General features: G+C 42.3%; 1 protein-coding gene across 1 annotated transcript in view; it reads right to left on the bottom strand.

The window, feature by feature from the left end:
- LOC139468978 (uncharacterized) overlaps positions 1 to 14,918 on the bottom strand; it is a 33,011-nt gene that overhangs the window by 16,095 nt on the left and 1,998 nt on the right. Inside the window, exons 2-3 of the mRNA XM_071251118.1 lie at positions 3,757 to 3,968; positions 2,703 to 2,954 (exon numbers count right to left, since the gene is read on the bottom strand). Coding sequence (XP_071107219.1) covers positions 2,703 to 2,954; positions 3,757 to 3,967 — 463 coding nt within the window. The 5' untranslated portion in view covers position 3,968. The remainder of the gene's footprint in view (positions 1 to 2,702; positions 2,955 to 3,756; positions 3,969 to 14,918) is intronic.

Raw genomic sequence — 14,918 nt, 5'->3', positions numbered from 1 at the left:
ACGGAGGGATTATCTCATGTATCGATTAGGCCTTCTGCTGCCTGGCACAAAGGTGTTAACTGACCGTAGCTGTTTTTACAACAGACTGGATTAAATATTGAGTAAGCCTAATCCCTGAAACGCTGGCATTTATTGAGCCATACCGCGCGTGTGGCGTTTGGAAGAACTAAATTTTGAACTGTAGATCGATTTCACGTTGTGTGATGTGTATCTGAGACTTCTATGCAGCTTCATGAGAGTGTTCGTAATTGATCAAGCCTGATTACTCAACGCAGCGCGTCTGTCTGGCGTGTGACAGGTGAAAACTCTATAATCTGCACCTTAGATCGATATGTCATCAATAACCAAATCAATGAGCAGGGTGAATGACAGTAATGTAACAATTAGTCAGAGAAATGTGGTCATGAAAGGTTGTTTGAATCACTGCTTACGACCATAGAATTGACATGGTTTAAAAAGTACATATTTCACTCACATGACTAATGGTACAGATGTGCGCCAAAGAAGAAAATTTGTCAATGCCAAACATTTTGAAATGTTAAGGTAACAGATATGAAGCTGTCTTGCTAAATTCAAAATAATCCATATGGTAACGTGCTAATCCAGCAAGGCACAGTTCCACAAAGAGATCTCAGCGCTACGATTATAGTAAGCCTATGTTAAAGTATGGGGTCACTTAAGCTTTGTGCAACGGGCCCCTGGTGGCGCATGAGACATGCGACCTCCTTCCCTGATGTGTGGCAGGTTGATCAGTGCAATCTTGTCCTGTCCCATAAAGGAATTTATTGTAAGTAATGGTTGTTTGTTGTTCAACATTCAAGCAATATCACGGTGAGAATTTATTCGAATCTGGACCAAATAACCCAGTGGTTGATATTATGAGCAACTATCCACGCCCCCGGATGCGATGACACGTAACCAAACAAATCACCTAGCCTGACCATCCGATCAGCCGTTAAGGCGCCCCGTTAATCAACATTGGTTCCTTGGGTCCTGTTCTAGCCACGAATCCCCACGGGGTTGTATGCAATGAATTTATAATGAACATAAAAACCGACTTCTTATAAAGACCGGACACCTGCCTGCAGTGTGATTCTCTGAGTAAGATTAATTCCGCTTGTCGAATCTAAACCAGTTATAGAGCCGATCTGACTTCTATTGTTGGTAGCTGCAGTGAAGCACGCTCTTCAGGTGAAATATTAATGTAATATTTGCAGCTTGTATCACAGCTGTAGGTCTGACTGTGTGTCCACAACATAATGGTTGCATTGTGGGTGTAGTATGGTGATCGAAAACAACAAGGAGATGTAACTCAGGACCACCTTGCATTTGACCTTAGGTTGACCTTCATGCGCTACCATCTTCTTCAGATGATGACCTCATGTCAGAAACGTAGGTCACTCTGATGTTCTAAATGCAAGGTCAGGGATCGCTATTCTACTGATAATTGTAAAGCCAATGGTCACCGTTGTATCAAAGAAGCATTATTCATCACACTAGTCGTATTGGTTTCTGATCTTTCTGGGGGCGGTCGGGTAGCCTAGTGGTTAAAACGTTCGCACGCCACGCCGAAGACCCGGGTTCGATTCCCGTCATGGGTACAATGTGTGAAGCCCATTTCTGGAATATTGCTAAAAGCGGCGTAAAAACATACTCACTTACTCACTCTGATCTTTCTGCCATGTAGTCAGCATCAAAGTATGTCATTGTCCATGAAGTAGGTGGATATTTTGTGCATTATATCAGTAGGTATTTAGTGGAGGAGGTATTTGAAACCGCATTCTACTGTGTGCAAGGTAAGGTTGTCACTCCTTTAGCCAGTTGGAGGAGACAGACGGGGTTATAAAGAAGGTACGTGTTGTACAGAAACTATTACGTATTATCTCCATGGAATCAACAGAAGAGCATATCTGTGAAGGACACCGCCGATCAGATCGATAAGTGCCTGCAAAGTGTCTGAACCATACTTGTTAGAGTGTTCACACCGAGACGCCATTGCCCCAAATATTGTCTATTCCTCTATGTTTATAGGTGTAATCAGATTCATAATAAGCTTTGTAAAATGTGGTAGCTGTACGTACTTAGTGAGTCAGTGATATGTTTTTACGTCGCTTTTTTAACATTCCAGCGATATTACGGCAGGGATACCAGAAATGGGTTTCACACTTTTTACCCATGTGGGGAATGGTATGCTGATCTTAGTCGTGACGAGCGAACGCTTCACATGGGACCAATATTGGGAATCGAACCCGGGCCTTTGTCGTGACGAGCGAACGCTCATACCACTGGGTAGTAAAAAGGGCCTATTTGCTCCAAACAAAATACTATGAGTAAAATCATCTAAACTGCCGGGTAAAAATGTAGTATACATCCATGAAACCAACACGAAAAGGTTATTCGATGGTAATGTTTTTGATACGGGTTTCATAGTTGTGTTTTTGACCTTTAGTTTGTAGTGTTTCGACGACATTTCTTCAGCCTGGTAACGTTTTGATAAGTAAACGATTGTAATTATTTGGTCAAATCCAATTTTCAAGCGTATACTTTCTTTTGCCTGGTAGTTTATATAGAAAGACATGAGACCAGTTACAGTTAAAAGCACATGGAAAGGAAAACAAAAAAAAATAACTATTCACAAGGATTTATAAAAGCGCAGTCAACGCAGAGTTCTCTACATTTTGGAGATATTGAGAGTTACCTACCCATTCCGACCTTGGGAATGGCCTTCTCCCGGAAGGGGAAGCTGTTTAGACCGGTGAAATACTGCAGGCCGGTAATGGTGTTGATGGGGTACAGCTGGGAGTTGACGTTGATGGCGTTGACGGGAATCCGGCCACGAATGCTGTTTGAAAGCTTATTTGTGTTGTAACTATTCGGGGGGAACTGGAGGCTGTAACGGGGTGAAGCGAAGTAGCCATCGTCGTTGACGGAGCAGATTGGGATGTCAAGGAGACCTATGATAGAAGGATCAGTGTTTGAAATATGGCCCTGAAGCTTCATGAAACAAAAGATCAATATTTGTCGAATACATACAGGTACACTATTGCTAAAACAAAGGACAAGGTATGACAAGGGCTCTTTACGGCCCACAGGATATATACATAATTTAAGAGTAGGGCTTAACTATTAGAAATTTTTATTGTTATCAGACTTGTTCATATGAATGGGAACAAAACTTTGTTTATTGCAACAATGGCGTGTTTGACTTATGACAAATCTGAACGGGAAGGATGAAATGTGACAAAAAGGCTGATTAAAAAGGTTTTCTTGTGGCATTTTCCCAGTAATTTCACTCATTTTAGCCATAACTCTTTGTATTAAGCCCAAAACGTGCACGTGTAAAAAAGAAAAAGGCTAGTTGTCAGCCATTTGAAGAAGTCCGATAATTTTCATACCATTATTTCAAAGTTTTCCACAACTTGAAAATTTGACATTTTTAGTGGCCCCAAAAGGCCCTTATTCTTCCCCCATGTTTCAGGACTCTGGGTCAGAGAGCAAGTATGGCATAACGCCGCTTTATGTAATACTCAAGCTATATCACAGCTGAGGACACCGAGTATTGGCTTCACGCAAAATCCCCATGAAGGGCATCGAACACTTTAACCTACTAGCCTTCCCCTCGAGGTGTCTAAATGTCATACGAAACAGAATCCGACTTTCTGTCATTGGACTAATGAAAACGTATTTATTACATATTTTTAGTTTTGTAATCCTTGAGTATGGTTGAGGAGAAATACATATGTGAAGTGATGGTACCTTTGAGGTGTCTGACTCGGTTGGGATGTGGATTGTGTCGGGTGAAGAACGAGTTGTGGCTCAACTTGCCGAACCGGTATCCACTATGTGTCGCCGGTCTCTGAAGTGTCGTCTTTCGGAATGCATCGGCAGACACCGGAACGCCGTTCGCTACCGGATCTCGGACATACAAATCTCCATTAGCTGGACGGAAAACTTCTGATTGGCTCATGCTGGAGTGAAAAAAAGTTTGGAGATGAAATATGTTATATCACAGCATTTACACTCGGTATTTGGAAAGGCAAGGTTGATAAAACACAGAGAAATAAATGATGGAATTAAATATGATCAGGATTATTGAATAAAGAAGTTCTACCACCCGGAAAGATACTTTGGTAGATTAATTCTGGCTGTCTTAGAAGACTTCCGAACCGGACGACCTATGTCAGCCAACGGTGGGCTAAGCCAGTGACACAATCTATTAAGGTACAGTACAGGATACCACGAATAAACACTTTTTTGTTTCATAACACACTGTAGTTCGTGCAACAGATACGCCACTATAATAAGCTTCATTTTCAGTGTTCCATAACTTTGTAACACCGGTCACCGCGTGTTATGGCAACGCGTGAATGTTAATTCCCCACTTCCTTAAAACAATACGGGTAGATAAACTACCCTCTTGACTAGAACACAACACAGATCCCATGTAAGTCACCTTCTCCAACATACAGATCTCTATTTCTAAGGGGTCATACGATAACCCAACTAAGTCTGTTTAACTTTAGACCTCATCTTTTAACATTCGACATCGTCGCCGTCCGTATTTGTCAGCTTTAGGTAAAGTCTGTGCGTATTTATCAGCTGTGTAAATAGTTTGTTGTATTGGTTTGGTACTTATCAAATCGGCAATCTCTTGTACAAATACAGGGTTCCATACGGCTGGAACGGGGCTACTTCTAGAGAGGGTTGATCAGTAAATGGACGTAGATCAACCTGTTCTTTTTTCCAACGCCAACAAACAACCCGAATATAGTTATTGCGTGTCAATCCGTGTTAATCAATGGTCCTGACAGAATATGATCTATTATCGACACTCGACTCGGCTATCTCGAACTATAGTTAGCTTATCATTATCAGGGGGCGGTCGGGTAGCCTAGAGGTTAAAGCGTTCGCTCGTCACGCCGAAGACCCGGGTTTGATTCCCGACATGGGTACAATGTGTGAAGCCCATTTCTGGTGCCCCCCGCCGCGATATTGCTGGAATATTGCTAAAGGCGGCGTAAAACCTCTCTCACTCACTCACTCACTCACTCACTATCATTATCAGAACTTCGTGTCAACAAGTTATATGCGCATATTTCAATTATATTTTGATATAAGAGAGATATTCAGTGCTTAGTTACTGATGGGGAAGATTGGAATGGTCACTTCACTTCCGAAACGAAACCTCGGTGGCAAGGGGGGCAAGGGTATTATGATAGTGAGTGAGTTGCATTTTACGCCACTTTTTGTAATATTTTAGCAATATCACAGCGGACACCAAAATTGCCTTCACACACACAAAAACCCACGTGGGTAATCAAACCCGGGCCTTCGGCGTGACAAACGAACACTTTGACCACCAGGCTACCCTATAGACGTCGTATGTATCATAATTACATGGAGGCATGTGCCTTGGATGAAGAATGACATGACTACTATCATGGTCAGCATGTCACTTACGTCAATCAATACAACATATAATAGGTATGTTTTGGGTACCACGAAGGTAATGAATAAAGCATTGAAACATGTAAACACTTCAGATCCATTTATGTTTGAAACCTAAACGTCATTCTCCTTAACCACGATGTTTGATGTCAAACATTAACCGGTACTGAATATTTACGGTCCTATTGTGAGTTGCATGATGTTGCTGAGTCATGGTGAATGTCACATATATTGATCCTGTGTAGTGTAGATTATAATACTTAAATAGCACTCAGGCCAGGTGACACTGTAAGTAGTGGAAGATTGGTAGTAAGTTGCCTGGATGTGCGGGAAAAGACCGCGTACTGGGGCACCAACAAGACATTTCATCTTGTACGTATGGTGTGAACAGAACCAAACTAAATATTTACGGTCCTAATGTGAGTTGCATGATATTGCTGAGTCATCGTGAATACCACATATATACGCACGCACACACACGTCGATTCGCCCCCTCACCACCTTTTAACTCCCATTTTACAGCAAGCAATACCTCGCAGTTTGAAAGCTAGTTACATCTGTAACAACGTTTGATATTATCCAGATGCAGTGTACAAATATTTTCTTACTTCTTAACATGTCAGCCTGTATGGAAACACCCATCACCCATAATAACACTCGGAACTAAAGTTGATGTTAATGTCGACTCTGTATACAAACAACAAGGTTGTTTCGGGCCACGTGCACAATTGTTTAACACTCTACTCTGTTTTATCAACAGTGAACACGAGGTATATGATCCATGCCATCTAAATCACAAGTATTTAAGCGAGTCCATAAATCTGACATATATTAATAGCCAGCCGTGCCTATTGACCAATCCACTTGAATATGACAGTTAAGATTGTCTACTCTGACGTCCGCGTGAAATGAAATGATTTGATTGGTTGAATGGTCTTGGGTCCTCCAGACTCTGTCATTACTTCATGATAACTGGCGGTCGAGTTGAGTATGTGTGTTTATATTATGATAAGGTTGTGACAAGCTCTGTAACGGGTACGTGCCCGGTGTCGGATCTGCTACAATATTAGATAGGCTATCAGGTGGTCTTAAATAAGCTCTATAAATCACGATAATTACCCAAATGTCGTGTTTAGAAGTGGCCTGAAAACAAACGTATTAGCCCTTTATCCCAGTGAATTTCAAGGGAAATTCCGAAAAGACCTTTCAAAGCAAAGTGTTGTTGTATATTACTATATATAATCCATATGGTTAGGGACCTTCGTGACGGCGGTATTTTTCTGATTAGGAGTACAATGAGTCATCGTTAAAACTATTGGCCCAGACATATTCAGGCGAATTTCCGAAAAAATCTTTTTAAGCAAATGTAGGTGAAATATAACACCATATGCTTCATGTGGTTCGGAACCTTCGAAACGGCTGTGCGTTTGTGATTATGAGTAGAAAGAGACCTGGTAAAATCCTGTTCTACGGGCGATTACTCCTAGGAACGGCAGTACTCCGTGCAACCATGTCGTTTATCCAGAAAAGTGTTAATCCGGTAGGTAATCCGGTGGATTTCGCTAAGTATATTAAAATACAGAATTATGCGTTGCTTAAATGGTCATATGCATGGTATATGCTTGACGCCAGGTGGGGCGCCGTTAGGGTCTCTTGTAATAGTTTGTTTGTTCTTATATTCAAGGCGAACACAAAACTTAAGCTGGAACTATACTCCAGTATCATGTAAGGGTTAGATAAAACGACCAGATACTTAGGGGACTAAGCAGGGTTGATTTATAGCGTTCAACCTCTTTATTTTGTCAGTGCGACTTTTCGGTACACATACTTGTACCTTCTCAAGCAATTCAACCATTGGCTGTATAACAGCATGGATATTACGGTAAATGCAATGCCATATCATTGTAGCTAAGATTGTTTGTTTGTTTGGTTGTTTAATGCCGCACTCAGCAATGTTCCAGCTATATGAAAAATAATCAAGTCTGGACCAGAAAATCCAGTGATTGAGATCAAGAGCATCGATCCTCAGAAATGGCCACTAGGAAGATTCCATTAATATCACAGCGGAGGACAACCGAAATTAGCTTTACACAATATTCCCATTTGGGGAATCTGGGCTTTCGGCGTGACGAGCGAAGGCTTGAACCACAAGGATACTCTACCACCATCGTATTTATCATAAAAGAATGGAGACATATGCCCAGGATGAAGAATGTCATGAAAAATATCCAGGCCCGGATGTCTGCGCCAATCAATACAACATACAATAGGTATGGGTTTTTTGTCCCACGAAGGTAATGAATAAAACATGAAACATGTACACACTTCAGATCCATATATGTTTGAAACCTAAACGTGATTCTCCTTAACCACGATGTTTGATGTCAAACATTAACCGATACTGAATATTTACGGTCCTATTGTGAATTGCATGATGTTGTTGAGTCATGGTGAATGTCACATATATTGATCCTGTGAGTGTAGATTATAATACTTAAATAGCACTCAGGCCAGGATTACCCAGGTATCGGGGCTTCCAGAGGAATAGTGGGTCACCGTATCGAAGAACATAATATGTATACGGATGTAGACCAGTCTTCTAGTTCGCGGAGCATACCGTCAGTTACAATTGTCTACCAATGATTGTGGCTCGTGGTCCTGTATAGAGCGGACAGGTCACAAATCGGGTGAAGTTAAGCAACGTTTGTCACAGAGAGTGGGATGACCGCTTTCGAGTTTCTGGTGCTTCGGTCCTCCACCACATTGAAGCGCATGTGCTGTCTCCTTCGGAAAATGACTCGAAATATGGCTCGGTTCATCCAGCATTGAATGGGTTCCCGGTAGAAAGAGATGATAATGTGTTTGGGTTGTATACTCTCTATGGAGCTTAGAGTGAAAATCGGATGCACTCTGATCAATTGACCGGGGTAATAATGTAGAATTTTGAGCATGCTTTGGGGCGTGGATTGGGCGCATTAGAAATATGCACATTATTACAGCTCACTTGCTGTTAGACTGTCACTGTGTGGACAATGGCAGATGTGGAGAGGTTGCCAGCGCAGTATAATCTAACGTGGTGTATTTCACTTTCTGCGTATTTCATTGTGTACTGCTAGCCTTAGACTATCATTTAGTCTCTGAAATGAACATAGTTTACAGAAAAAAAACCAGTAACTGTTTCTTTTTATAATGAAAAGGAGCCCAGAGACTTTCTTCATTCCCGATACTGCAGTAATCTAGACTTGCCAAACATTATAGACTTGCATGGGCTGTATTGCATATATTTGTTTCAGAGTCTGTATGAAGACTATGCTAGCCTCTGAGTCGTTTGGTCTTATGTGACAATCAAGTCGCTGTTTGACAAGTGAATGATTATGTCATTGTGTGGACAGTTACATCACTTATGTTGTATGTTACCACGTGATGCAACTGACCGAAACACGACAACTATGCAGTCATGTTATATCTTTAGGGTGGGAGGTTATTCAAAGGGATGTTAAATATTCTAGTAAAAATGGGTATACCCATGAACGCCAGGCGGACGCTGTGTGAATAAATGCAGTATTAAGGAGTGACATTCCCTTCATTGATCTAAGCAAGGACTCAGAGAAGTGAATATTCACCATGGAAAATATCTGAGACACCCCTTTGAGCCTAGGTATACTCATTGTCACAGATACTATGATTATGCACTGTCACAGATCTGAGAAATAACTTTGAGACTACGTTAATGGAATGCCAAAGATCTCAGACACCGCTTTGAAACTTGTTATACGCTATGTCACAGATCTTAGACACCCCTTTGAGTCTAGGTATACGCACTGTCACAGATCTGAGACGTCCCTTTGAGTCTAGGTATACGCACTGTCACAGATCTGAGACACCCCTTTGAGCCTAGGTACAGGCACTGTCACAGATCTGAGACACAGTTTTGAGCCTTGGTATACGCACTGTCACAGATCTGAGACACCCCTTTGAGTCTAGGTATACGCACTGTCACAGATCTGGGACACTGTATTGATACTACGTATATGCACCGTCACAGATCTGAGAAACCGCTTTGAGTCTAGGTACAGTCACTGTCACAGATCTGAGACACTGTTTTGATACTACGTATATGCACACAGATCTGAGAAACCGCTTTGACACTAGGCATAGTCACTGTCACAGATCTGAGCCACGTAGCTTCAAGAATAAGTTATACCCAATGTAACCGATCTGAGAACCAAGGAGACGTAAGCATATGCAGCACCACAGACCTGACTACGTTTGGAATGTGTATATATACACTATCATATATCTTGTCGCGGGAAGACCTGACCAGCATCAGTATGATCGACATTTGGTGATCAATCAAACATATGTGTGAGATCGAATTCCAGGTCCGTGATTGGCTACTCAATGGAGATGACCTGAGGTCAGTTTGTGACGGACGACAATGCTGATTATAATTCATTGATATGTTTCTCGTGCTACAGACGATATTTACCTACGTATGTGTAGAAACGTTATGGTTTTAGAGAGTTTATTAAATGTTTTTTATCATATTTAATTTCCAATATCATAATCGCTTTTATAATCCACAGAATATGGCTGAAACTTTTTGTTCGTGTAGGGTCACATTCAGAAGGAGTTATAAGCAGTAAGCCGGGTCACGTCACTCAAGACCATTGTGTTATGAATTAATGCGCCACTCCGATCATGAGAATAGGCGAAATATGCATCGATTCGATGCTAAATTAGTGCGATGTTATGGTAAGAAACAGATGAAACACATGTCCCTCATATATTGCACACTTTCGTTCAACTCGTTTGAAGCAACTCGTAAGAAAAGTAGTATCTAAAGGCTACTCGTGTAGTAATCTCTATTGCTACCCCTTTTAAAACAATATACTCAGTTACATACATATGTGGATTATTGTGTCCTACCGCTGTCAGCAGATAGCACGTAAAAAGAAAAACAGTCACGGTGACCGCAAAAATAGCATAACATGACATTGTCCTGCTTACATTGAACGCTATGAACATCTTTACCTGTTTCATGATTCAAGCCTATAATCTATTGGTCTTTAAATCCAATATACAGGACTATCTCTTGACTATACATGAATATAGACACGACTATAAAGGGTTATACTTGCTCTGAGGACATAGGCTGTGGTACCGGCACTGCTCCGCTGTATGTGTAAGCCCAGCCCTTGTATACAGATCTGCCCCCTCAACAAACACCGATCACTTCGCTGATATACTCCGGAACAACCTACCTCGCTTGTTTCATTGTCCGCTACACGCAATACGTCAAAAGAAACCACACCAATTACAGGCTTTTATTCACAGCACTTTTCTTTTGACGCCGTAATTGGGGCTGATTTTGTACTTAATTACGGGATACTTGAATATGTTTGTAAAGCTGAACAAATATTCTATTTAAATTATTATGTAATAAGTCTACATAGTCGTATTGTTATAGATTTGGGAGATGTGATCGCCTGTAGTATTACTTTTCCCACTTTGTAGGGAGATTTTTGATCTTGTTCAAATGCTGTTACAGCATTGGGTTTTAATGTCGTCATTCCGAGTCAGCTCGTAATTACGTAAATCAGTGTCAGTGGGATATTGACATCCAGTCGATATTCTTTCTTCTACCTCACAGGGAACACAATCCCTAGTTTCTGTGCGATATGACGGTGCTCTGTAACGCCTACAACACCAGTATTCCCGCAATACGACGGGTACACCGTTCTTGTAATATCGCGGGTACCGAGAAAGCGTTGTCAAAAAGGTCGATTACTGGTCATTGTGGTTACCTCATAAACCTGATAAACTCGGTAGCTTACAGGACTTTCATAGACATAAACAGAGGCTGTATTTCACTACAACAGACTTCGACCACAGACCCAGATTTCACTACACCCCAGTACAGGACTTGACCCACAGACCGAAGTTTCACTACAAGACAAATACAAGACTTGATCCATAGACCAAGGTTTCACTACACCCCGGCACAAGACTTGGCCCACAGGCCCCAGGTTTCACTACACTCCAGTACAAGACTTGACCCACAGACCCGGATTTCACTACACTCCAGTACAAGACTTGACCCACAGACCCAGATTTCACTACACTCCAGTACAAGACTTTACCCACAGATCCAGGTTTCACTACACTCCAGCACAAGACTTGACCCACAGACCCAGATTTCACTACACTCCAGTACAAGACTTGACCCACAGACCCAGGTTTCACTACACTCCAGTACAAGACTTGACCCACAGACCCAGGTTTCCCACTACACCAATACAAGACTTGACCCACAGACCCAGATTTCACTACACTCCAGTACAAGACTTTACCCACAGATCCAGGTTTCACTACACTCCAGTACAAGACTTGACCCACAGACCCAGGTATCACTACACTCCAGTACAAGACTTGACCCACAGACCGGGGTTTCACTACACTCCAGTACAAGACTTGACCCTCAGACCGGGGTTTCACTACACTCCAGTACAAGACTTGACCCACAGACCCAGGTTTCACTACACTCCAGTACAAGACTTGACCCACAGACCCAGGTTTCACTACACTCCAGCACAAGACTTGACCCACAGACCCAGGTTTCCCACTACACCAATACAAGACTTGACCCACAGACCCAGATTTCACTACACTCCAGTACAAGACTTGACCCACAGACCCAGGTTTCCCACTACACCAATACAAGACTTGACCCACAGACCCAGATTTCACTACACTCCAGTACAAGACTTGACCCACAGACCCAGGTATCACTACACTCCAGTACAAGACTTGACCCACAGACCGGGGTTTCACTACACTCCAGTACAAGACTTGACCCTCAGACCGGGGTTTCACTACACTCCAGTACAAGACTTGACCCACAGACCAAGGTTTCACTACACTCCAGTACAAGACTTGACCCACAGACCCAGGTTTCACTACACTCCAGTACAAGACTTGACCCACAGACCCAGGTTTCCCACTACACCAATACAAGACTTGACCCACAGACCCAGATTTCACTACACTCCAGTACAAGACTTGACCCACAGACCCAGGTTTCCCACTACACCAATACAAGACTTGACCCACAGACCCAGATTTCACTACACTCCAGTACAAGACTTGACCCACAGACCCAGGTTTCACTACACTCCAGTACAAGACTTGACCCACAGACCCAGGTTTCCCACTACACCAATACAAGACTTGACCCACAGACCCAGATTTCACTACACTCCAGTACAAGACTTGACCCACAGACCCAGGTTTCACTACACTCCAGTACAAGACTTTACCCACAGACCAAGGTTTTACTACACTCCAGTACAAGACTTTACCCACAGACCCAGGTTTTACTACACTCCAGTACAAGACTTTACCCACAGACCAAGGTTTCACTACACTCCAGTACAAGACTTTACCCACAGACCCAGGTTTCACTACACTCCAGTACAAGACTTTACCCACAGACCAAGGTTTTACTACACTCCAGTACAAGACTTGACCCACAGACCCAGGTTTTACTACACTCCAGTACAAGACTTTACCCACAGACCAAGGTTTCACTACACTCCAGTACAAGACTTTACCCACAGACCCAGGTTTCACTACACTCCAGTACAAGACTTTACCCACAGACCAAGGTTTTACTACACTCCAGTACAAGACTTTACCCACAGACCCAGGTTTCACTACACTCCAGTACAAGACTTTACCAAAAGACCAAGGTTTCACCATACCTCAGTATAATACTTGTCTAGTACATGAGTACCCACACACGCAAAAGCCAGGTTAAGTCCTGTATTTTTAGACTTATAAAGTAGAGAAGTAGATTTGCCCGCAGCTCTTGCACTCACGGCCAACAAGTGCAGTTAGAGGGGTAGATCTTACCCGGCCTAACGCCGCGGGATCACGTGACATGTTGAAGTATCCCATCAGAACTTGTATTTAGCGATTTGTATTTATAAATCTGTTCCACCGGAAAAGCTCCCAACATATCTAACATTAGCAAGCAAGTTCGTTTATTTTAATTTATGCGTGATTCACATATATTACTGGAGTGAGTGAGTTGACGTTTAACAGTACTACATCACAGCGTGTCATTTTAATGTGGGAAAAAACCCCGAAGTCTTAGACTTGTACTTCTTTGGTGAAATTAACGAGCATAAAGGTACGGTGTTGCAAACAAAGAAACAAAGAATCATAATCAGATTTAGTCTTGGATTAGAATCCACCATCATAGGAACCTGGCACAACTAAGGGACGCAACTTTGCACAGCATATCGTGACGCCTGAGAAGAATATTCCACCTGTGTCCTATATAGGTACAGAAACTGGAATAACAACTCGCTCATTGAAAGGTTAGATATAATCCTAAGTTAAGCATTAAATAAGCTTAGCCTCCTGTAAACGTTAATGCAAGAGAGTTAACTGTACGTGTATCTCTAAAAGGAGTTCGACCATTACCCAGCCTGGGGCGGTTGGGTAGCCTTGTGATTAAAGCGTTCGCTCTTTAGGCAGAAAGCCTGGGTTCGATTCCAAACATGGATAAAATGTGTAAAGCCAATTTCTGGTATATCCCGCCGTGATAAAAGCTGCGTAAAACCATACTCACTCACTCACTCATCTCATCCCATACATAAAGATTCATAGAAGTTACTCATAGCTTTTCTATTTCAGGATCTTGGTCTTCAGATCTTCACCAAGGAAGTAGTTATATAATTTAAATGTTACATTTATATCGTCTCATCAGATCGGATGTGGAGAGAAAACCGTTATGTCCAGATAAATCAATTTGTATACCAGAGCCTGTTTCTTAGACGCCAGTACAAAACATATTACAAATCGATAATTCAAAATAGCTGCGAATGACAAAGAACAACATGTTCAGAAAACATGTACACCTAAACCGTCGCCATTGAGCGACAAACACCAGCATCGACCAGCATCCATTTCCCTTATTAGAAGTCACGCCACGTACACCACACACGGAACGATATGTTGGCGAGTGCCTCGACATAATGGTAGCTGTCGCGGGCTTCCTCCCTTCCACTATTACATATCGACATCGTGCACGTTGCCCACGTCTCCGTGAAGGCAACATCGATCCTACCCGATTCTCTCAGCATGAACCAGCAACGTCGTCCACGACGACAATTCCCCCGTCTCACCGTTGTCAGTCACGGACCAAAGGAGTGAATATGTCGATGTGAAAAAACAGTGTGTTTGCTAATTTGGTAATTGTGATCTGGTGCTGACAGCAGGCTACAGCGCAGCAGGGGGTGGGACGCTATAGTTAAGGCTATTCAGGAAGGTTGTATGCAAATACACGAATGTGTAATCAGCAGTCAGGTTACATGAACTATTGTGAACGGAAACCTGTAAGGGATCAAGTTCCTGAGAAATATGAATATACATGGTTTAGCGGATTGATCCGTGTTCAATTT

Source organism: Haliotis cracherodii, unplaced genomic scaffold, assembly GCF_022045235.1.
Source record: "Haliotis cracherodii isolate W230 unplaced genomic scaffold, xgHalCrac1.p SCAF_2, whole genome shotgun sequence".
NCBI lineage: Eukaryota > Metazoa > Mollusca > Gastropoda > Lepetellida > Haliotidae > Haliotis > Haliotis cracherodii.
The sequence above is the reverse complement of the archived record's forward strand: the minus strand, read 5'-3'. Positions and strand labels throughout refer to the sequence as shown.